Source organism: Labrus mixtus, chromosome 11, assembly GCF_963584025.1.
Source record: "Labrus mixtus chromosome 11, fLabMix1.1, whole genome shotgun sequence".
NCBI classification, from domain to species: Eukaryota; Metazoa; Chordata; class Actinopteri; order Labriformes; family Labridae; genus Labrus; species Labrus mixtus.
This window is the reverse complement of record NC_083622.1, coordinates 8,504,107-8,529,398: the sequence shown is the minus strand read 5'-3', so window position 1 is coordinate 8,529,398 and position 25,292 is coordinate 8,504,107. Positions and strand designations below refer to the sequence as shown.

Genomic DNA, 25,292 nt, shown 5'->3' with positions numbered 1-25,292 from the left:
ACGGACAGAGAAGAGATCAAATAAAACAGAACGAGTGTTTTTGTCGGAATAAATCGGTGTGATATGGTAAGAAGCAGACTTTTTTGAAGTGCTAGAGGAGAAATGAGGTAACTAATGAGCAAAACACAAACATGAACTCTGAACTAAAATGTTCAACCTTTTTTTTTTCCAAGAGGTCAAAAAAGCTCGGGCAACACTTGAACTATGAAGAAGTGTTGTTGTTAAGACCACACCAAGCGAGACCAAGACATACCCGAGACCAGAGCTCTCTCCGAGACCGAGACATTTAGGATCAAGACCAGGACCAAGACCACGAAGGCAGGGCGAGACCAAGTGGCAACCTCCGGGTCTAGTTAAATGAAGCCAGTGCATAAGTGCAAAATCCTGCAGTTCATTGAGTGTGTGGACCGTACAGTACTGTATTGTACAGTATCATATCGTAAAATAACATACCGAATCATACCATGTCGTACCTTATCTATCGTACCATAACAAATTCTATCTTATTGTACCTTACAGTAACATTTCATATCGTACCGTAGTGTATAATATCAAACCACTGTATCATAGTTGGTATTATTGTGTCATATTTTGTTGTACCATTTATTCCTTATTATTAACAATTAACTCATTTGTTCCTATCAAAACTATTTCTTCTTTCTTTTTAGTTCTTTTGTTTTTCACTGGGTTGTTTGTTTTTTAGATTATACTTTAGATTTGAATGTTTCTGTCCTTACAGTAAGATCTTTGACCAAATGAAAGGTTCTTTATTAAACAAGTCCTATAAACGTTGGATGGATAAGTATAAATGTAAACCTCGTCATTATGTACGCTCTCTCCTCTGTTTCAGTCCACTCCGCCCTCCGAGACAATAATGTGAAACTAATAACGGGATTCATTTCAAAACCTCCTCCGCCCACTCTCACCTCGCAGTCGCCCTCTTAACCCTCTAATTCAGACCCCACCCTCCTCGTTAACTCCCCCCAACACACACACACACACACACACACACACACACACACACACACACACACACACGCCTATATAACATAGAACACGCATACATAAGCACTGCAGCTCCTTCATTCATAAATAAACCCAGGCTACACTTATTTCTCTCTTTCATCTATTTTCTGTCATCATATCTTTATCATGTGTCGGTTGGTGTTGGCAGCGATCGCATGAATTAAAAACGTTGAAGCAGCATTTCAATACAAACTGGACAAATATAAATGCTGTAGATAATACTGAGTAACTTTTATAAGAGCTATAATTCTGTACATTGAATAAATTAAGCACATTCTGTTTGTTACCAATGTCCTCTATTTTTCTTCTCTCCTGCAGGTTTTGTTTATTTGTATCATCAACCATCATTTAAGCCTCGAAAATCATTGAGGTTTCCCTCATTTACAATGATGTCGTTTGATTGTGCATCAGTTTAATGTTGTTATCTCGATGGTTTCAAGTACAACCTGCACAAATAAGGAACGCAAACACAAAGAGCTGAAAGTCAGTCAACTGGTTGTTTTCACGTCAGCTCAGCCCGACTTCACGTTTAAACTTAAAGGCAGGGTTGGTCATTTTTGAAAAACTAGCATGATTTTGAAAGTAGCATTCCCTCAGTGCTCCGTCTGCACCCGCCCCCCTTCCCTCTGCCTCATGTCTCCTTCAGCGGTAAGTAAACTCACAGTATAAACTCTGTCATCGGTGACGCGCTGAGTGTGGGCTAGTGAACACAAGAGGTAGAGAGCGAGCAGGGAGACAGGGAGGCGTCTGATTGGTTCACCAGATTGGTACCTCGTGTCAGACATTGGTCGAAGTTTTTTACGGACTTACAAACTGCTACAGATGACGGATTTTCTTCGTTCCTTTTTTCAGAGAACATGAGTTATTCATTTCTGTCAGGACCTAAAGACAATTTCTACCAAAATCTTAAAAAGTGGATCTGGAGGAAATTACCAACCCTGACTTTAACTTGGGCGTGGCAGGAGAAATTCTGGGTAAAAAGTTTGTGTGAAATATTTGGCTGTTTGCGTTCACACATGCAACTCACCCTGAAAACGATTTCAGGAGTTTGGTTCTTGTATCAATGCAGCTCAGAAAGGTTTCAGGGGAAGCCATGCCCAACAATTTTCTGGAATTTTTCCAGGCGTGCATGTGTGAAAACATTTTTTGCAGTTTTGCAAATGAGGGGAAGTTTTCTTTAAACAGGAGAAAAACGTACCGAGCTGTCCAGAGAGCCGTTTCCATCCGTGTCGTAGAGTCGAAACATAACTGTGGAGACAAAGACAAAATGTCAGGCAGCGCTCTGCACCCTCCCAAAGCTCTGAAGTAGACATTAAAAGCAGTTATTGGCAACAGCTCTCCATTCAGCACAACCCCAACCCTCCCCCTCCCGACCCCTCCTCTCTTTGTGTTAATGTCACTGTGTACTTCACTGCATGATGCAAACACAAAGCAAACACACAATCTCTGCAGAGAATGCTGAATGCTGCAACAATGCAAATGTGTCACCACAAATCAGCTGTGATTGGCTCGTCCTCTTTCATCCCATTGATTCATGAAGTCTCAACGTAAAAGAATCGTAAACCACAGAAAAACAAAAACCTTTCCATGATAATCACCAGCCTCAAAAGGTGCTCACACCACCTCCACCTAATGGAGGTGCAGCAGAAGGTAGTTACTGACATCATGAGGACGTCACATGGCTTCTCGTCAGCCCCACTAACGAGGAGCTAATTGCCAGTTTCCTGTGTGGGTGTGATGTTTTGGAGCGAAAGAGAAGGGAAGGAGGGGAGTTATGGTGATGGTGTTACCAGGAGGTGATTGTGGTTACTCAAGGTCAGACGCCCCGTTAAACGGACTCAAGTGCAAAAGATGGAAAGAGTTTGTTGTGCAGTGCAGTTCAATCTGCTGCGTGTTGGACGGAGAAAACCTTCCGCGATTGAGACTCAGGAGAGAAAAATAAAAATCTTAAATCAAGCGTGAGAAAAACCCAATCAATTTAGAAAGAGATCAGCCATTTCCAGGGCTCAGGACTCGTCAAGTAATCCATCTATTGTTAAAACAGCATTTCATTATTTGCATGTAAATCAGCGACAGTGAGACGGAGGTCAACATTTTCTGCTGGGACTACTGTCCTTGTTATCTCAAGTGGTGATCTCGAGAAAACAGCCTAAAACTACTCTTTAAGGGGAAACTGAGTAATATAATATGTATGGGGGTGCTGATGTTGCAGAGGCTGAGGTCCTCCAGGTGAGGGGGTCCTGGGTTGGGCTCCTTTCCTGCTCCACACTATCTCTCCCTGGTATATTCTTCTGTCCATTGTCCGGTCGAAAATAGCCTCGACGCAAAAGCTCAAAAACTAAATCTTTTTAAAAACTCTTAAAGGTTCAATCAGTGAGATGTGTAGTGAGTGAAATGATAAAGTGACCTTACTGTATGATCAGACATTCAGGAAACATGCTATGTTGAAAGAGAAAAATCAGCACAGAAGGCTGTATTGTATTCAGAGCAGTTCCTGAACTGTCCAGCAGAGGGAGGCCTCCACCACAGAAACAACAGCAGAGTACAGGAAGGAGACACTCTGCTCAATAAGACTTCTATAGTTAAATCCATGATGTGCTCACACGCAGGCAGCATTGGCTGAATTATTTAGTCATTCCTTCATTTAATGAGCGTCGGTCGGATCAATAATTCAACACATGGACAAGAAAAAACAACTACAACCTGAAGTCCAATTAAGCTGTGTAACCTTGTGAATAAATGATGTGATAAATGCAGTTAAGAGATGTGGGAACAGACACGGCGTTCTTAAGAAGTGAGATGAAGAAGATCAACATGAAGACAAGCTGCAACTTTGAATCTAGAAAAGAACAGAAACCATGTCGGCTGAAAAATCTTTTATATCTTAAAGGAGCAGTATGGAACTCTGACACCTAGTGTTTAAAATGGGTACTGCAGTCCAAATTCAAAACATCATAGAGAGCTGTCTCCCCCCGCCCCCTCCTCTCTAGAGTCGATGCTCACGCAGGTCGCCATGTGGTGGACACTGAAGCTTCAGTGTTTATCCAGCTCTGCATCGGTCTGTAAACCTTTCTGCGTTCTAACCTCTCTCCATTTTTCAAAAGCATCTCCAACATTGATCCTAGTTTGAGCACGTTTCTGCTCGTGGAGCTTATTAGAAACATGCAGAGGCTTTTTAGGTCGGGTACAATCACTTCTATCTGAACCACTTCTCTTGCCCGCTTCCATCGCTGCAACACCTGTTGGTTTGACCTGATGACTGCTCTCATATCTGGCAAACCGAGGGGCGTCCAAAACGGATATGTCAGATGCCTTGCTCAAGGTGTTTGGATGACAACCGCCTCTAAAAAGACAGAAGAATAAGAATAACTGACTTCAAACCCGTCTGAAACTTGCTTGAATAACCTCTGATGGACTCTTTACTCAGCAGCCTTTGCCATCAGTGTGTGAATGTGTAGGTGTGACCTGCGGTGTAAAAGTGCTTTGAGAAGAAGTCAGAGGACTAGAAAAGAAATATACAAGCTCGAGTTCATTTACTTTATACAAGACTTTGGGATCTGTAGTATTGCTTATAGAAAAACCTGATGTCCGTCCCTCTAATGGAGCCTGTAAAGAACACGCTGTCTGATCGAGACTCTGTGCTTGTTCGAGTCTGTCATGTTAACCTCACACTCTGGATTTCTCAGAGCTCGATGTTTCTGAAGGCGAGAAGAAGCTCGACAAATGAAAACCTTATTAGTTCGGATAAGAAGTTGAAGTGCGATCACATATTCAGAACTCTGTTTGACAGAGAGAGTAGTGAGAAGTCAAAAAGAGGGATGACAAATAGATGCTTTATTCATTTGTGTCCTTTACAAACACCTTACGAGCGTGGAGCCAATCAATTTCCCGGTGTGATAAAGAGGTGTTGTGCAGGTGTTCTCACAGATAATGATTCACACAGTGGCAGATACTTGGACTCGGCAGCTGGACAGAATAGTTGTTTTTGTGTTTCACACGAGTGGATTCATTTATCTAATTTATTTTGGAAACGCTTCTGAAGGAAATCAAAACTTTCGATAGAGAAAGTGTAGTCCAAGTTCAAAAAGGTAGATTTCACACTCGGCCTGTTAAATGAAGAGGTAGCAGGATATGGAGCGCTTCCAACCTTGGATTTGAATTCCAGGTGAACCAGCAAGTTCACAGAAAAACAAAGAAATAACAACTTTGATTAATTCTGGAGAGAGGGAGGAAAAAGACCCACACACAGGATTCAAATCACCGACCAGCAGAGAGGAACATTTAATTCATCAGGCCAGACTTTGAATTCCTAAAGCCCCTTCATCCATGCACTCCTGAAAACTTCTATTAGATTTCTGGACAGCCCGCCCCCCTGACATTTTACTGAGTTTAACCTTTTCTCCAATTCACTCATCAGACGCTTTTATCCAAAGCGACGTACATCAGAGAGTAAGTACAACACAAGTAAAGAGGAGGAACTGACATCAGGAAGTGCAAACAAACAGCTTTAAGTCTGATTGGAATCACAGGTGCTGACAGGAAGTGACCAGAGGCGCTGACAGGAAGTGACCAGGGGCAGAGCACAACATCGACAGCTGTTCTTGAGAGTTCTAATCAGCATTAAAAACATCCTGAATATCGTCATCATGGTCATCCGTGTATCTATTACACTCGACCCCAGAGTGGGAGATTTTCCCGCACAGACGGGAGCAGGGGCACGTCCAGCGGTGGACGGGGACGGGGGCCCCAATTAAATCTGATTGGCCACCCAAGATGCTGCACCAAAATACCAAACTATGATTGGCTATTTGCCTTCCTGAAGGCATGATTTAACCTTCAGCGAGGTGATCGGGCACTACTACCACCCGACGTCCCCGACGCCTGGCCGCCAACATCAGACTAGGTCGTCCTCACAAACACCGCCGTCCTCATTCATGCACGGCCTGCTCCGACCTCCACCTCAGCGGCAAGGAAGGATGGACAACAGGAACGAGAGGACTAAAAGGAAGGATTGACTGACGATTGAAGTTCAAATCAACTTTTTGGGCTGTGTTGCAACGTAGCAGCGGAAAAGTAAACCAGTGTGATTTTTTCAATATAGCATACATTTAGCCCAACGTTCTTTTTTTTAGCTCTTTTAGCCGTTTTCTCATCAGAGGGGCTGAGCTGACCGACATCTGCGGTGGCTAATATACTATTGACAAACACTTCATACAACCCCGCTTCAAAAATACTGAACTGTCCCTTTAAGGCTGCTGCAGCTGTTAAAACCTGAAAGGTCAGCTTCTAAGTAACAGATTAACGGTATTACCTTCTTCCCTCCCTTTTTTTTAATCTTTCTGCTCAAGTCTCACTTCTGATACCTGCTCATCACCCTCCAAGGTTAAACCGCGTTTTTAATCTTCTTATTTATGTTTTTTAAGGGTTTCAAAAACCTGGCTTGAGGACATATCTCTCCTTCCACATTCTGCCAAACGTCAGACCTCCTGTTGCACATCAGCAGACGAAGCAAAGACTCGTGGTATTTCAGCGACACTCACACTCCAGCTTGTCCTCAGGCCGCCCGCCCTCCAGCAGCGAGAGGTAACACACGATGTCCTTCAGCTGCACCATATCCAGAGGTCTGGGCAGCGCGGGGGTCTTCAGAGGGGTAGAGTTGCTTTTGATCAGCTTCAGCCCTGCGGGGAGACGCAGAGGAAAGGTCAACACATCCTCCACACCGCCTCTCATGTTAGCCCAACAACCTGCTGGGTCAGGACGCCTGACATGAGTCATACAGACGCATCGATCAGCGGTGGGGGGGCGTCTGCTTAAAAAAAAAACAGAAAAACTACTCTGGATTAAATGTTTAAACGCTGCGCTGTGTTTCAAACTGATCTTGTTGTTTTTAATTCTTGATATTATTTTATATTTTATTAGATATGGCCGGTGTTCTGTCGAGTTGTGCTGCCATGTTGAAAAAATGCCAACCTCTTATAGCGTGAAACAACAGCAGAGGCGATCCTTATCCTCTGTCAAATAATGCTACCAGAACAAAATTACTTTATATTAATTATGGGGAGAAAGTTTTAGTACTCGGTTCTTTATGATGTCAGGGGAAGCGTATCTCGATTGGACAATTATCCCCTTCTCAAATAATGCTCCCAGTACAGAATGACTTAAAAACACCACTTCTTGACCCGTGTTTGCGTCTATATTGTTGCGTAATAGAGCGCCCTCTGTATGCGCAGTGATGAGCTGTTTACGGGCTCAGGTTCAGGCAGGGGCGGATTCAGTTCAGGACGGTTTGCCAGGGCGACCATCCTCGTCCTCTCGGCCTCAGCTGTTGTATCAAACAGTATCTGCAGTTTTTAGCTAGTGCCGTACAGTCGTCATACCTCTCGGGAGATGGCCTCCGCCCGCTGCCAAAGCTACAACCTGCAGTGAACAGGCGACCGGGCCGTGCTGTGGACATGAGAGAGAGAGAGAGAGGCAGCATTCTCGATGTTGAAAGTTATTTTAATGTTAGCTAACTAATTGTTAGTGTCACAGTCTTTGGTGGAAGGCTTCAATGCGGTTTCAACATGATAACTTTAAAAATAAACTCCTGAACCTGATTACCCTCTGGTGGCTGCTCTGTTGGGACAACTGAAGATATTCTGCAGAGGCGTTAATGTGTCTTCAGTATGTGCTGCATGCTTCTTCTGGCTTGTTCCACCTCGCCTTGCACAGATTAGAGCAGTATGAAATAACAACAGCTTGTGATTTCAGAGGGAAATGACGGCCAATCCTGCAAACGGCGTTCTCACAATACATATTTTTATGTAGTAAATGCAAGCAGTGGTGTAGTGCAGGGTATACCCACTTATTTTTCAGTCTCCATAGAGTATACCCACTTCTCCTCTGATTCACACCATTGATTGACAATATTCAGTAGTTTGCTGCAATTTCTTCCTGAGATGGTGAAGGGATCCTTACTCTGTCTCCGATTGACTAGTATGTACTAAATGATTGAGCAAGAGTAGTCTCACATGTCACTGTTAATAACAAAGGCAGTTTTTCCTCCGATAGACAGGTCACCTAAAAACATTTAAGGGGGAAATTAAGTATACCCACTTCTTCTTCCACCACTACACCACTGAATACACCACTGTGTCTTCATATCTGTGAGACGATTAAAAGGTAGAACAATGACAAGGAGTGCAGATCTTAACAGAGAACAGCTCTCGCTCTGCTGGACTCACTGACAGGGGCGGACCGACCAACGGGACGTTCTGTCCAAGTCCAGAACGGCCGTCCCTTTATGTGGCCTATGTGGCTCATCAGAAGAAAAAAAAATTATCAAGGATATTAACGTCAAAACAACAGAGGTACGGAGAAAGGTGGCTGGGAGAAATTGAAAGAGGAGAGGGCCAAATCATTAGAGGCGGAGGCATCAAAATGTAAAAAGCTTACTGAGATATTTAATAGGCCTATTGAGCGACGCAAGACTGCGGAGGGCGGCCAAGAGGAGGAGGTTGAGACAGAGCATCCCCCGGTGGTGCAGGGACAGACGAGCGAAGAAGAGCGAGAGGTGCTGGTAAGTTGCAGAAGCAGTACATAAGCAGGCTGTAATAGGCTAACCTATTTATTTGGGTTATGTTGCTATGAACGTCGAGTTTTCACCACGACTCAGGGCAGTCCAACCTGACGTGTTTGTGGCCGACAAAGTTAATGCGTGAAATGTCACGAACGAACCAATAACGCAATATGGAAAATAATAAAATAACACCGTCATTTCGTGATTTTTTTATTTAATTAGTTTCCAGTGTCACTTCTGATATTGATAAGAAAAATTGGAAGATGACACAAAAAATAATTGCGTTTTGGGGAGGGAACGTAGGCCTATTAGTAGTCTATCTCTCTCGCCCTCTTTCTCTTTCTCTCCCTCTCACACACACAAATACTGTGTTTTGTCCTCTTTTCTAAAAAATGACAGAGCCTAATTAAAAGTAGCCTAGGCACAGCCATTGTCCTCATACTTGGACAGTTTAATTTATTAAAGGTTAGGGTTTTGATATTGACGAAATATTGAATAGATTATTTAAGGGTAATTCTTAAGCATCTGATGTTATACAATCAACTGGCTATGTATACTGCCTAACAACATATATAGGCTATATATATATATATTTTAAATCATTTGTTAATTCAGGCTGAAGATAGTTGCATCTCAAAAGATGACAGGGAGACTACCTTCTTTGAGAGAGTTCTGAAATACTTTTGTTTTGTTATAAATAAACACCTCAGAAATGATCATTGATTGTGAAACGTTATAATCTGTGAATATCTTCAGTCTAGTAGGCTTGTGGTATAGTATCTTGAAATGCTGGCAAGTGGTTATTTAAACCTGAAATCGTGTATGGACTGTGGGCCTAAATTTTGGAAAAAGCCCAGGGCCTTTTTTTTAGCCCCATGAGTCCCTGCTCATTGATACCACAAAAAGTCGTTTTTAAATCAAGAGGTTCTTAAATGAGATGTTATTTTCTCCCTGAGAATCCAGGCAGTCAAACGCACGAGAAGCCAACCGTCACAGTAGGAAGAAATCTGAATCAAACAGCACTGCTCTGATGTGTTACATAAACCTTTTTAATATGTGTAACCCATTACCACACCAGCATGAGACATCAGTACAAAACGTTGTAAACAAACAAAAAGCACTGCCAAGACTATTGGCAGCCTCGGCACTACAATTTACATTTTGTACCACCGGGCCGGCCTTGGCAGGGAATCTGTTTTTATCTGATGCATTCAACAGAAACAGAAATGATGCAGCTTTTACTCACTGAAGAAAGTAACGCGCAGGAGAAGATCTGAGAAGCGGTTTTTAAAGAAGCTGCAGGAGTAAGGTAATGGCGTGCAGCAGCCGACAGTAACTACGCACACGACCGAAAACAATCCGTGTTTAGGACACCCTCTACACTCACCAGACACCCTTGGCTTGTCAGAAGATGATGGACTGGGTTCTGGTCCCTTGTTGCTAAACGACATGAAGAGGTGCTGACAGAACTCCTCGGGGAGCTCGCTCTCCAGGAACGTCTGCATGAACACCTTGAAGCCCTCGTAGTCAATCTCCTGAAATCAACAAAATCACAGCAGAAACAGAGAATGAGCTGCAGGTGTTGCCTTCGAGGTCCTCAAGGGAATAAAGAGCCTCACAGAGTAGTTGGTTTGTTTTTCCACTGGAGGTAAATCTTTTGACTATTCCACATTGCAGATTTCTGCTTTTTTAAAAATCCAAGTGTCAAAGTGTCGTCGAGGCTGTGGGCGGTGAAGCCGTTTCAGAAAGGTTTTCAACTTTTTACAGCTTTAATCTTTTGCAAACCGTTCATGTGCTGTCATCCTTTCCGCTCTCTGTTTTTCTAACTGTAAGTCTCACTTGAGCTGTGAGCTGAATTTCCCACATTTCACCCATAAACACACCTCAGAGAAGATGTTCTGGAGGAATAATCTCTCCATGGAAAATGGTCGCCCCTCCTCCAGAAAGGCAGTCATTCTGTTTCTTATTTCACACTTATTTTTACCGCCGACAAAGAGAGTCGAGTTATTCAGGGAGAAACAACACGAGCACTCTGCAAAACACACCGACAACAAGTTAGAGAGAGAAGAGACAGGAGACAGGTGTTACCTGGCAGAGGATTTCCTGCTTCTAAACCGGCAGCATTGTAGAAAGAAAGAAACCCAACATGATCACAGATGTTATAACGTCATTACATTCAACATGAGATTAATGACAGTTCTTAAAAATTTCTCTAAGTTCTCTAAATTAGAGTTAATGCTTTCAGTTTGAAATACTCCGGATTTATCGTCACTGCATTGAAGGTTTGTAATGTTTGCTGATGTGGGCTGAAGGCAGAGTCGGGGCAAATCAGACTGAATGCAACAGTCATTCATGCACAGAGGATGAAAATAGAGAATTAACACCGTGGAGGATGCTCCTGGGACTTTCTGCTGACATGCATTCTCCAGTGGTTCCCCACACATAGCAATACCTGGGCGGGCCGCCCAAGTATATATCTGACCTGTTTTTTATTTAATTTTTAATTTATTCATAAAACGAGAGAGAGAGAGAGAGAGAGAGAGAGAGCGAGAGTCCAGGTGTGTGCAAGGAGAGATAAGACACAGCAAAACCAAGAGAGCAGAATCACATCAGCTTCAGAGAGAGAGAGAGAGAGAGAGAGAGAGAGCGAGAAGGGCCACTGCACCGATTGAAGTGCCTTGCTCCCAGGTTCTGAAATGAACACCCGCCAAGCGCCGAATGTGGGTAGATTTTCCGCTTGGCGAGTAAATTTCAGAGAGCGGTTTTACCAAAAAGGTATCGCGTCATTCTGTGGGAAACACTGTTCTCTTTCTCTCGTTCTCTTTTCAAATAAAATAAATAAACACTTGGTAATCTTGTATTTGTGTGCATACAGATATGTGCAACTGTGAGTTCGAGTCAGGATTATTCTTAGCTTTCCTGTGACCTCACACACTTATGGGGGCGGATGTGGCTCAGTTGGTAGCGGTCGTTGTCTCTCAACCAGAAGGTTAAGGGTTCGATCCCCCACTGGGTAACATGTCCGATGTGTCCTTGGGCAAGACACTGAACCCCGAATTGCTCCCGCTGCTAAGGTGGATTAGTTACTTCTGATGGATGATACTACATAGCGACAGTTACCATCAGTGTGTGAATGTGTAGGTGTGACCTGCAGACCTTCATGCGAGCCTCAGATGCCGTCTACCTGATTTAATAAAAGTGCTGTTTTTTTCCCCCGTGATAATAAGTTGACTTCTTGAGATCTTGAGTGAAAACGACTGAAACATTTCAGTTTACCTTGACGCTTGAGATTGACTCATGATCACAGGAAAACCAGCATCCAGAGATATCACAAAAGATGTTCTCCATTTCACAGGAAATTGGAGTAAAATAAAATGTATAGATGCATGTCCTCTTAGGGCAGCAGTAGTATACTGTGTGTTCTGCACCTCGGGGACTCACTTCACATTAAAGAAATGATTTTAAGATTTGAAACAGAAAGCAACAAAAACAGACGGATTAGCGGAAGGAAATGAACACGTTTGGTTTTTTGTTTATAGGCAGAGAGGGATGCTTTATGAGGGAGCTTCAGTCAGGACTGTATTTAATAGACTATAAACTGTGGGTTGTATAACGGAGTGTAAACTGTACATACCTCCTCTGGATTGTATTTAGCCAACACACCGTCTCCATGGAACTCCTGCAGCACATCCTTCAGCTTCTTGGTGGAGTCTGAGGACGCACGACGAGGATCAGTTAGTGGCTTTGTGATGGGAGAATGATTTCAACATGGAGCGTCTTTACAATGCATCATGTTCACATACATACTGTATCTCCCCGTTTATTCTAACACAACAAGGTGAAGCAAACAGTTGCAAACCTCACGGTTACAAACTGCAGGTGTTGTAGGATAATAATGACAGAAGAAGAAAACAATAAACATTATTAATCCTGTGAGGGGAAATTCATTTATACTCTCTGTTGTTGAACATGCCACACACACACAGGCTGAAACACACACACACATGCACAAACAGGACATAATGGAGAGATGTCAGAGCTGGTTGTGAGGGTTCAGTGCCTTGCTCAACGATACATCAGCAGTGCTCATGAAGTGAACTGGCATCTCTCCAGCTACCAGAATCAGAATCAGGTTTTATTGCCAAATACATTTACACATACAAGGAATCTGACTTGGTGTATTGGTGCTATCAGACCAACGTCCAGATTTGGTTCACACCGGGACTTGAACCAGTGACCCTCTACAGTCCCTACAGACTGAGCTGCTGATCATTTGCGTCTGTTGAGCTTTGCATTTGAACTCCTCTGATCAGCTTTTTGTAGTTTTGTGGCATCCTCCCGCCTCGGTCACCGATGGCTCTGCTTCTTTCATTTTCTCAAGATGAAATTTCACAAACAGCGAGTAGAAACAAACGCCTCACACCGAACTGCACGTGTTTGTGTGTCTTCATTATTGACCATCTTTATTAGCACGACGTCTGCTCTGTGATTATGTGTCTGCAGATTGCCCGTCTCATTCAGCAGGCCCCCATAAATTGAAATACACTTTTTCTTTTCTCACTCGGGCTAAATGATTGAAGCGTCGTGCAGCACACAGTAATCGGAGGACAGCGCTAATTTCACATTTTTAAATGATTCACTCTGAAAGGTAAAAAGGATTTCCCCCTCGGTGAAGCCGCTGCACTCTGCAGCACAACAGCAACGAGCTCGCATGAAGATGAGTTTTAATTGTTGTGAGGCGGATCTTAAGGGCCTGACGTGCCACAGAGCTATTAAAAATGTTATGAAAGTGTGCACAGCTCGCTTTAATGAGGAGGAGGAGAGGTGTACAGTAGGAGGGAGGAATGAGGAGGGAAGGTGATGCCTATTGTTGCCGCACACAGAACGGGATATTTTATAACCTTTAGCAGCACAAAGAGACGCCCGCAGCTCGTTGAAACATGATTATCCCGATCCGTCGAGCGTGTACACACGCCTGCACGCAGACATGCACACACACTAAGACTCTTTAGTCCTCCTTTGCATCTCCGCTTCTTCTTTCTTTTTTTTCATCCCACGTTGTTTTCATTTCAAGCTTAATCGTTTGGCCTCACATCTTTGAAACGTTTTCTTCTTTAATTCAACATACTCCTTCCAAGCCTCCCACAAAGGAAATATTTGCAACAAAAAAAAAAGACAAAAAAAACAAGAAGCTCAACTTTCTGGCTCTGAAGTGATTCAGAGAGAGCAGCGGGGAGTTTATTGGATATCTGACCTCAGTCTCTTTTAAAAAAAAAAAAAAAACACACACACCGACTGAATGAATGGAAATAAAACCCAAGAGAGCATCATCCTACACGCTGTGAGGAAAAGACTCCACAATGTATCGAGGGACTCTAGATCCAACGATGAGGAGAGACATAGCAACAACACAAAATATATACATTTAACCCTTAACTTCTGTGTTTTCATATCGCTTCCCATTAATTACAATATGTTAAAGATACAGTCATTAGCATTTTCTAAATATTTATTTTTGGGCTTTTTTGTGCCTTTAATGGAGAGATAGTAGATGGAAATCAGGGAGAGAGAGTGGGGTATGACATGCAGGAATGGAGCCACAAGTGGGCCGCCCAATTGGAGGACTACAGCCTCCATGCATGGGGCGTGCACACTAACCCCTGCGCCACCAGCGCCCCAGTCAGTAGCATTTTGACCGTGTCTGCAGAGATTCTGTCCTCTGACTGGATTTTACTGTTCTGCTTTGTTCTGGTTGACTCGGGACGTTTCTGGGCGGGGAGCCGGTGTGTTTCCTCCCGCCAATGACAGCGCAGCAGGTGAGTTTAGGAGTGGATACTATTCACTGATTGGACGCTAACCAAACTGGCTAATATGGCGGATGTGGACGTAGCGGCAAAGAAGAGAAAATATAATCACAGTGAGGAGAAACACCGAGCGGATAAAGCTCGTTCTAAAACGAGGGTGAACCTTGTGTTGGCTTCTACCCGTGGACGTGGAGTTGGTCTGCTTCCTGTTGGACAGGCAGATGACAAACACCTTAGGTTAAAGGTCAGCTGGAGATTCATTTGTGTGTGTGTGCATCAACAGACTGTGAGCACGTCCTCTCAGAGTCTCCTGCAGCATGATAAAGACTAAAGAGATGTAAACCTCAGTGAGTGACCGGAGGGACGGGGATCACTCTGCTGTTTTTTGCTGGCTTTAAAGATGAAAATTTAAAAAAGTTTTTTCCTTCTCTCGTGAAATTTTGACACTATAAGATCAGATTTAAACAGCTCAAGACATTCTGATTTGTTTACACAGTTACATAGATCAGCACTGCACTCGTTAGTGATTACATCACCTCTGTTTCATGCTGTCATCTATGTTCTATTCTCTTAAACAGGCTGTCTATTCAATGCTTGTTCTCTTGGTGTCATTGCTGTTCTTTCCACGTTTTTTATTTTCATGTTTGCTTTTAAAAGTGATGAAACACATGAACACTTCTGTTTTCACCATAGAGAAGTCATTATAGAAAGATCAGCGGAGATCCTCAGGGTAAGAAAACAATGTTTGTAACCGGGCGGGCACAGAGCGACTGGAGAGAGAAATGTCATTACGAGTGAAACAGTGGTACACAAAAGATCCCGGCTGAAAGCATTAATTATTCAGCTTCATACTCGGAGCTCAGAGCAGCAAATTAAAGATGCAGCGGTTTAAATGCTTCCAATATGTTAGAGGCTGAAAAGAGCTCTGAAGATGTATCCATAAAGTGCTATGTTTTAAAAATAAAGTGTAACACCTATCAACTGTTTCATGATGTAACCTCCAGTGTTTGACTTCTAAAGTCTGTCCAGAACTGTGAGTGTGGACGGCGCACAGCATCCCTCAGTTAGCCTGCCAGGCGGCGTCACTTTTTCCATCGCTGGTACCGTTTAAAAAAAAAAAAAAAAAAGATGAAATGTGTCAACATCTCGGAGCGTAACATAAACTCCAGGCATCCAGAGCTCGGTCTGCCGGGGAACGAGGAGCCGTGAGTCGGTCTGAGAAATGAATCATTCAGAGCTGAAACGCCACCAAACAGATTAAACGCTCGAGCGGCTCAAAGCTTTCTACATCAGCATGCATGAACATGCAGCGCGGGCGGCTTTTACTATATCAAAGTCTTTATCATTAAACACCAGAGATGTCTCAGATTTACCAAAGAAGAGGGAGGAATCAAAGAGCCGTTTACAGCAGATATACAGAGGAACGCTCTGCCCGGTGATTTGATGTTATCAGAGAGAGCACGTCTCCGTCTGTGAGGAGGAACACTGATAGATATCTGACCACAATAAGACCTTCATTAAAACACTGACGGGGTGATTCGCATCAGGTCAAAACTCATGACACTTTCCTTTTTGAGGGAAAAGACAAGACGGGCATGCAGTGATCAGGAGAGGAAAACTCCAACATTTTGTGACATACTATGAGATAAGACAGCTGAAGTGTTGGGGGGAGAAAGCGGGGGATAACATGCAGCAAAGGGCAGAGTCCGGATTCGAACCCACGACTAATGCCTGTGTACAAAAGGCGTGTGTCATTACCGCTAGGCCATCTGGCGCCCCTGTTTTGCTTTCTAACCAGAAAGGGTCACTGCAGAGCTCCAGAAATCAGTCAGACAGGTCTGTTTCAGTTTCAGTGTCAGGAAGCCGGCTCAATATAAACCTGGCTAGATCACCATGGCAACTTCCACTGCGCTCCCTAACTGTTCGGTGCCAGGCTATGTTCAGAGTTTGACGAGTTGTGGTTTCACTGATTCTCGAACAGGCAATACTCTCTGATGGGGATATATATATTTTGAGTTGAAATAAAAAGGTAATGAAAACTTGTTGAACCATAAAGTAACTGAAAACATGACGCCGTTACGGTAACGCAAAAAAGAAAGGGTCCACAGATTTCTCTCCTGCTGCTGCTGGTTAAAACCATAGACTGTAAATATTAATGGATGAAGCCTGAGTGATGACACCCATCTGTTCCTGCAGGGGGCTCCAGAGGCTCATCAGCAGCAGCCGCCGCCATGTTGGAAATGCTGTCTCAGCCTAACATTCAGTCGACCTAACGACAGGCTGAGAGCTGGAGCTGAGGCGGGTTTTAAGCCCCTTGACGAACCGTTATATCACGCACACCTGTCAATCATGTCAGCTACACCCCTAACTATGGGTAGCAGGTATCTTTTTTAAAATCAAAACGGAGCCCTTAAAAAAATCCCCCCCCCCGTACCGTGTGTTCCAGTGATGACAATAACTAATCAGAACTATTTGTTTTTTGTACCAGGCTGTAAACATGTTTATTTCTGCTGTAAAAACAGGCTTTTTAGAATGGGTGTGCGTGTGACTTCCGGTGTTCCTGGAGCCAGCCTCCAGTGGACACTCGAGGAACTGCAGGATGTTGCACTTCCTCACTGGCTTCATTTTGCCGCTTGGTTAAAACCATCACTTATTAGAGCAGAGCGAGTAAATCAAAACATCTCAGACAGTAATCCTCCTTTCTCTGATAATAACCAGCTGAAGAATTAGAAGTTATATTAAAAGTTTCAATTTGGTGTTGAGTGACTGTAATGGCTGCCAGAGAGAGCCCGACCGTTAAGCCCTCCTGGTAAATGACTCTCGAGGAGTAACATCATTACACACACCCTTCTCCTCACAGACACAGAGAGCCTGTTTACTCACACTGAGTGTACTCCTGCAGCAGGGCGAATTCAGCTGGGGTCAGTGTGACCCATTTGTCCTGCAGGCTGCTCATCGTGTTCACACCTCGTCTCCGCGTCCGCCGAGCATTCCCCGAACAGCAGCAGCAGCAGCAGCAGCACTCAGCGGGGCGACACACACTGCAAAACAACAAAAGACACACACACATCACAACACCTGTCCCGTTAACAGCTGCACACGTTTAGGACTCCAGGTTTAATGGAGCGTAAATGAGGCTGATTGAGCTGGAGACACTCGTCTGTTTCTGAGTCGTTCAAAGTGAATTAGTCCTGCAGATGTATTAATATAAACATATTTACAAAGAGGACATATTTTGGACCCATAAAAACGTCATATTTCTCTGATTTTCCTACTCGTCTTCTCAACCTGACAGCCCAAATGTCCACTTTGTCTCTTGGTCGTTTTATTTCCCGATATTGTTGCGGGGACTTGACATTTAAGGCATTGACATTCACGTTTGTCAGCTAATGTTCAACAGAGCCGGGCCACAAAATCAACCTTCATCTGAAATGGATTGAGACCTTTTGAAAGATGGGAACAACAGACTGTTAAAATCACATTGTAAAAAAATGTTTCACAAGGGGAGACGGTGGATTATATGGATTTATTGGCAGACAGGATTTACATGTGTTCTGCTAATGCATGTAGAGATTTATGAAACATACGGGAGCCTGGATAAGGATTAAGTTCCAGACTTATGTGCATGTAGGTTTGATTTGTGATGGGGGGTATACAGTGGTGCAGGTTAGCACTGTCCCCTCACAGGAGCAAGGTCGGTGGTTTGAATGGGTGGGACAGGAGCTTTCTGTGTGGAGTTTGCACGTTCTCCTCGAGCATGCATGGAACTCCGACTTCCTCCAACAGGACAAAGACAATAAGGGGCTAAACTGCTCGTGGTTTTAGTGGTTGTTAGTCTCTACATGTCAGCCCTTTGATTGACCGGTGACCAGTCCAGTCCAGGGTGTACTCCGCCACCGCCTGTCACCTCATGTAAACTGCAACGGGCTCCACCATTTCTTCGCACTGTATCCCAGCACGATTGCTCCCCCTCTCCCTCGCCGATCTGCCTTCACATAACGATTGAGCATGTTCACAGGAAGGTACAGCAGGTGGCAGAATGCAAATCCGCCAACATGGTAACCAATCGCAGGCTGACTCCGTCCTGCTAACTGAAGATGTGCTTGTTATTTCTGGGACTCCAACAACGACCCTCTTCCTACCTCCACATCCACAGTGCAGCTCAGAGAACAAAATGGACCTGTGCTGCGCAGATAAGATGGTTTTAAAGGCGACACGAGCCGTTCAGAATTAAGTCACATAGCGGTCCACTTCCTTGTTTGAGCACGTTTGCGTTCACAACTCCCACGGGCCGTACTCAAGCGGACTCTGGCACGGTACGTTTGTGTTCACACTGAGCCAATGAACTGGACTTCGGGGTCAAGCGTACTCATATCTGGGCCCTGGTCTCTAGTGTGACACCATCCTTAATCCCATTTTTATAAGCCTTTGGTAAAACTAGCAGGAACTATTCCAACTTTACAAACACTAACGTGTACTCTCTCTTCGAGCTCCACGCTTATTGTCTCATAACGGTTCAATCGTCACGGCAACATGGCTGCAGTGGGAATATGTTCTATTATAAAACTCACAGCTCAGTCACATACACAGGGTTATCTGTGCATGGTAAGATAGAGGTGTACGGACTTTTCACCTGTTGAGGATGGAGTGGCATATCATGTGAAGTATTTTCAGCAAGTGAAGAGAAAGGTCTTTGTGTGAACTAAAAGTCTGATTCTGGCTTTCAGAGCTGAGCTGGTGCTGCTCTTCATTCATCACCTCGCTTCATCCTGATGTTGACAACACTGTTCAGTTCAAGCTGAATCTGCATTTGAACATTGAGTCCAACATCTCGTGTTTCATGAGCAACAGCATCAGACGTCAGGCGTCAGTGTTTCTGCAGAACAACTTCACTACATCGTTTTCTACACAACTATCAGACCTGGACAAAACCTCTAAAGGACTGTGCAATCGAATGACTTTAGCACCTTAAATCTACCTTTACAGTAACTTTGACTCTATCACTTCACCTTGTTATTTAATCATAAATTGTGTGTTCACATTAATGTGTTCTTCGTATGGACTGTTATGTGTCTGGGTTCTTGTTATCATTTCATATTCTCCTGTGGCTGTCATTATACCAGAATTTAAACGTGAACCTGTTTTGATACCAGAGCAAGACTTAAGACTTAATTACCAAAACCTGCAACTCCTGTAAACTGTGTAGTGGCACCTTCTCTGCTCTCTTTTTTTAAGACACATCAACATAACTCAATCTTTAAGAGACGTCAAAATGTTTCTCTGCAGATTGGAATACATTCCCTCAAACCTAATTCATCTCAGTTAAAGGCATCGAGAAACCAAAGTCATCCATGCAGTATTTACGGTAACTTAATGTCATATTTCTTTAAAATAGCCGACCCTCGTTCACCCAACTCATCCTTTAAAAAAACCCATTATATGATGATAAAAGAACATGATCTGGACCTCACAGCAGAGAGAGGTCATCCTGCGCTCAGCAGAGAGAGACCGAGCGATCATTATGGACTAAAGAGATGACGTGATATAAAACTATGTTTGATCATGAAGCCTGATGTTCCGCTACAGTTCTGTGGACCATCAGTGAAGTATAAGAGCTGCCCTGCAGACTCAAAGTGTCTTTATATGGTAAAGAAAAGAACAGCGTCATTAACACACAGCTCTCCATAATGAAACATCTGCCTCCTCACCACGCTGCTTTATCAAAACCTCTCTGGTCAAATCTCCTGATCGAGTCACTCACTGCATGAGGAGACATACATTATGCACTATAATGGTACGATCCTTTCATAAAGCTGTGACCTGAAAAGACCGGAGAACTCGGCCCGTTGTGTTGTACCCGGTAAGCCATTTTTCACCTTTAATTCTCAGGCAGTAACGGTCGACCAATCATACAATTATTGGCTCAAGTTGGGATGTTTGGAAACATCTGTCTAAATTACAAAATGTTGTCTGATTGGTCATGTGGTTGCAGCCATAATGTTGTATAATAGGCGCTTACATATTCAGAGCGGTGAGTGCGCTGAGCTCGACCGGCTCAGGCAGCAGGAGACAGATCCAAGGGTGGCTCTAGTTCCTCCTCAGTTTAACCCTTTTCACACATACAGAAATCTCCTAAGAAATGTCAGAGATTTGGCTCCCCGGAGGGGCTTTAGGCTATGTGTGAACACAAACAGCCGCATTTTTCGCGTAGACTTTACCCCGAATTTCTCCGGCCAGACCCCTAGCATTTTTTCCGCAGAAAGTCAGAGTGAGCTGATGTCTGAACACGGCAGCATATACACCGGAGATTTCAACTCGAGCCAATGGGAACAGAATGATGTTTGTATGCAGTGACTGCCTCGTGCCGTAGTGTCTGCACGCGACCACTACGATCTCGGTGCACGTAATTAAACGGCTGCATTCTGTTTTCTGTTCCTCAGTATGTTGTTCTCCTCTCTTTTGTGGATGTTGTCATTCCATTGGACGACACATAGCATTGATGTAAAGGCAAATATTCTCATTATAATGTTGTGTAGCGGACTCTGTTGCTTCGGCCGCTACTTCCGCGTTGTTTTTCTACATCACGTCTTACGTCGGGAAATCCCCCGACCCCCCTCCCCTCTGACAGGGATAGTCTCCCCCCCCCTTTTGAGGAGCATATGTGAACGGCTAGGTCGGGAGAATCTCCGGAGCGGTCCTCCTGTAATTATCTAGATATTATCCGGAGTGCATATGTGAAAACGGCTTTTGAGAAGCCATCAACGCTCGAGGAGTCGCGCAGGGTGAAGACCAAATCAGATTGCGTTTCCAATTTTTGGGACGGAGAAGCATGCAACCAAAAAATGGAAAGTAGTGTCGACAAGAATTGGTACTGATGAGCAGCATGAGTCAGAGAACACCCTAATGACACCCTGCTGAGGGATATTTTTTGTTTGGTAAAACCAAAGATTGAACAGGAATATAGACTGACATGATAACTAACCACATAAACAAAAAAAGTCACCATCAGAGCTCTATTGATTGGTACAACCATATGACTCTGCTGTGAACAATTACACATGTTGCATTCAATCTTGTTTGTACATAACGAGCGTGTGTGAAATTGGATGTCTGTGTAGGTGTCGGTCTGGCATCTGTGTGGGTGAGTGTTACATCGCCATGGAAGCATTTTCTCCAACTCCTCTCAACTGAATCCCTAAGATCAACAAGTGGACGTGTTCATGCATGTGGAGAAAGGATGAGCGTGCAATGAATATACAATGATGTTCTTTTTTTTTTTTTGTGACGTTTAAATGTTTGAACTCGTGCAAGTGTGCATCCATGTGCATGTGGTGCCACGCTAACCGCACAAGAAAAAAGGCCATCACAAAAACAAAAGCTGCGTTAATTATTAAGACCAAATCATTACTTTTGCATGGGCTTCAGAAAAAGAAAAAGAAAAGAGAAATCTACCGTCAACACAACGAGCACCGTGCACCGGGGCTGCTGTGCTCACATGCTGGGTGCGTGGGAATCCGCCTCCCTCGCATAAACTTTGATCTGCCGCCTGAGCTACAAACTACAAACGCTCTGCGACGTCTTATTTAATGTTTCAGCACAGACAGAGGAGAATCAGAGAGCTGAACGGGATTCTTATTGGTGTTAAATCTGCAGAGAATTCCAACACAGTGATGCCATCTGTGATACAGTGGGGATGTGTGCAGCGTGTTCCTGCTGCGCTCTGCAACACAATCATCCTTTTTCCTTTCCTCTCTCTTCCTGGTGTTGTAACTGCGGTGCACCTTCACACAAGATTCAGCCGTCATAACCTCCTCACCAATTGAAGAAAAAAAAATCTATTCCTACACACTGTTATCAGATCTCCCTCATCGTCCCCCAGTAGTGCAGGGAGGACGCTCACAAGGAGAAGATCGCGGCGAAAGACCGGACAAGAATGTCACATGTTCCAGCATGTAGTGGTCACTGCGACACATCATGAAATCAACACGCCGCTCACCTGCTGCAGAGTCCAGTCACCGGGGGGGAAGACGAGGGAGGAGTCCACCAGCCAGATGTTTCCAGATGAAAGCTCCTCACTTACATTCCTGTGCCCCGTGCGTGTGTGTTTGTGGTTGTCCTCCTCTGGGTTCTCCTTGTGTCAGCTGCAAGGCGAGAGTGTGAGTGTGTGTGTAATTAGCTGGAGTGTGAGACGGTGTGTATATGAGGGAGAGAGGAGGAGCGAGCAGCAGCAGCAGCGGCTCTCTGTGCTGCATGTCAGTGTATGAGTATGTGGATGTTTGTTTCTCTCTGGCAGAGCCTGGAGAGAGCGAGAGAGAGGGAGAGAGAGAGAGAGCTCTGCCTGCAATGATCAGTTTCCATACTCCCGCTCGCTCACGTCACATCCCTCCATCACCCCCCTTCTATCCCTCCCGTTAAAAAAAAAACCCTGAGGTTCTTTGCACTCCATGTTTTCTCTCTCTGATCTCTCTGTATCTCTTTAGTCCTCTCTACATCCTTCCTCCTCCTCCGGCTCCTTTCAAGCCATCTCTGCTCAGGTCACTGTGGCACGCATCCCGGCTCCATTAGCATTCAACGCGACGGCCGGTGAGTGTAACAACCTGTGGGATGTACTCCTGACAGGCCTGACAGAAGAAGGGGAAAAGTGAGAGATGAACACACAGAGAGGGGAGGAGAAAGGACGAGGAATGTTAAGATAAATGGAGAGGGGGATGAAGATGATGAAACGGAGGGAAGAGATGAGCTAAGGAAAGGTGACGGATAGAAAGAGAGGGTGAAGATTATGCAAGGGGACAGGAGGTAGTGGAGCAGGTTGGTTTACTTTTCTTTTCTTCTGGGGACACAAAGTCCGAACATAAATTAGATTTGAAGCATACATATAAAGAAGTCATGCTAGTAAGTCCACACAACCAAGAAATGGACAAAATGTGCTGAGATCTTTAAATGTATATTTTAAATGTGGGTAAAGAAAAATAGGCCTATGTAGGGCTGCATATTGGTTCAGTGGTTAGCGCTGTTACCTTACAGCGAGGAGGTTTCGGTTAGGTCTGAATGTGAAGATAATATAAAGACGATGGATAGATGGATGGATGGATTGATTGATGGGCCCCCCCTGTAGCTAACCTGGTTGGGTGCGTGCAATTTGCTCAGAATTGTGCTCTCTCTCTCTCTCTCTCGCTCTCTCTCTCAGTCCTCTTACTGTCCATTTGAGACACAAAATGCCCCTAAGAGCACTTAATGAAATAGTAATAACGGCCACTCCAAGCTGCATGGGACTAGAGGGAGTAGAGTTAGATGTAGTATGTGCTTGATATTAGATGACTGGGCAAAATTCTTCATTACTGAAAAATGCAACGGCAATGTTATTCCGCATGCAAATGCATTTTTAATTCCTGCAGCAGCTGCAGTTAAATATTCATTTACGGTCACTTTGATGTGACTTTAGCGAAAGCTGGGGTTAGGATGTCTATACACTGTAGCATGGTATAAATGTGGAGAGGAAATGTCAATCCGTCTTTGTTTGCAGTGCATTTATTTTTGTCAGCTGACGTGGAAAGTAAATAGAATTACAACAAACGTGACAGAGATGCCACTTAAACAGATCGTCCACCTCCGTTTGAAAAAGTAGTGTTATCTGCAGGTCTGAAACAGGACTTAATGTTCCTGCATCATCTGCTCTGAGCTGAATATGCTCCATGCCCACACTGGCCCAGAACAGCAGAGGACATAAATTTGGAGGTGTGCAATTGTCCAATATGGCCGTAAGTCTTCTGGATATTGGAGAACATGACGTACAATAAAGCATTTTAACAATGTTTATCGCCCTCTGTTGGATGTTTCATTGACTTCACAGTAGAAAACAAGAAAAAATAATTGCTTGGCAAATAAGAAAACAAGAGATGATTCCTTTTAATTGATTTTTTTTCCTGTTATATTTGACAGTTTTAAAAGATCCCTGTGTGGATTAAATTACCTTTCTATTGTATGATTTTGTGTTTAAATGAAGGTGCAGCCGCCTGAGGACAAATGTTTTCAGCCGTCATTGAAATCCCAAACAGTGTCATTGACATTTCACACATTTCGGCTGTTATGCAGAGAGATGCACGAAGAGTAGTGCACATGTGAAAATGAGCTCAGCTTCGAGGGTTGGCTCAGTGAAAAAAACAATCAATAGTAATGAAGTCAGGGGTTTAGAGAAGCAGCAGCATCTTCACACTAGATGTAGAAATCATTCTGCTTAGCACAGAGGCATCAGACAGGATGAAAAAAGTGAACGGCAAAGAAAAAGAACGAAAGATGTCAGATCTCCATGAGTTTCCGAAAATGTGTCAGGACAGAGTCTATTTAAAGATTAAGAATCATTTTCAAATAAACCAATAAAAGACAAAAACAAATCAAAGGAAACAATGATCATTTGAAGAAGGTCGATTTAAAGCCACAGTGTACATGTATAGCTTCTTTAAAAAAGACTGATATGCACTAGGGCCCGACCGATATTGGATATTTGGGGCTGATACCGATATTAGATTAGATTAGATAATCTAATATTGATATTAGGAAGAGAGAAAATCCAATACAGACATATGTGTTTGATCTATGTGTGGTCTGTAAATATAGACTTCGATGTACAAATGTTTTTGCATTGATCCCTCCAATGAAGTTATCAAACACTTGTGGAAAAGATATATAATGAAGACAAGATGGTCACTCAACGGGAAAGTAACCTGCGTGCATCACCGCTCAACACTCTGGAGAGTTATGATGCTCATTGTAATCCATATAGCGCCCCCTGCTGGTGACAGGGAACTGCTGGTGTAATACAATGAAACTCAGTTTAAATGCTATTTGACTGGTGAATACATACAGGTGAAGCTTTACGGCACAGTTGCAAATTAAATATACAGAAG

The 25,292-nt window shown here is 43.8% G+C and overlaps 1 protein-coding gene across 2 annotated transcripts in view; it reads right to left on the bottom strand.

The window, feature by feature from the left end:
• The window catches only part of dgkb (diacylglycerol kinase, beta), a 72,502-nt gene extending 49,802 nt beyond the window's left edge, over window positions 1–22,700 (bottom strand). Inside the window, exons 1-7 of one of the 2 annotated variants that reach the window (XM_061049816.1) lie at window positions 22,385–22,700; window positions 17,272–17,429; window positions 12,219–12,295; window positions 10,673–10,693; window positions 9,972–10,119; window positions 6,567–6,704; window positions 2,225–2,274 (exon numbers count right to left, since the gene is read on the bottom strand). In XM_061049816.1, coding sequence (XP_060905799.1) covers window positions 2,225–2,274; window positions 6,567–6,704; window positions 9,972–10,119; window positions 10,673–10,693; window positions 12,219–12,295; window positions 17,272–17,344 — 507 coding nt within the window. In that variant the 5' untranslated portion in view covers window positions 17,345–17,429; window positions 22,385–22,700. The remainder of the gene's footprint in view (window positions 1–2,224; window positions 2,275–6,566; window positions 6,705–9,971; window positions 10,120–10,672; window positions 10,694–12,218; window positions 12,296–17,271; window positions 17,430–22,384) is intronic. The other variant, XM_061049817.1, reaches the window with a different exon arrangement.
• Between the last annotated feature and the right edge of the window lie 2,592 nt (window positions 22,701–25,292).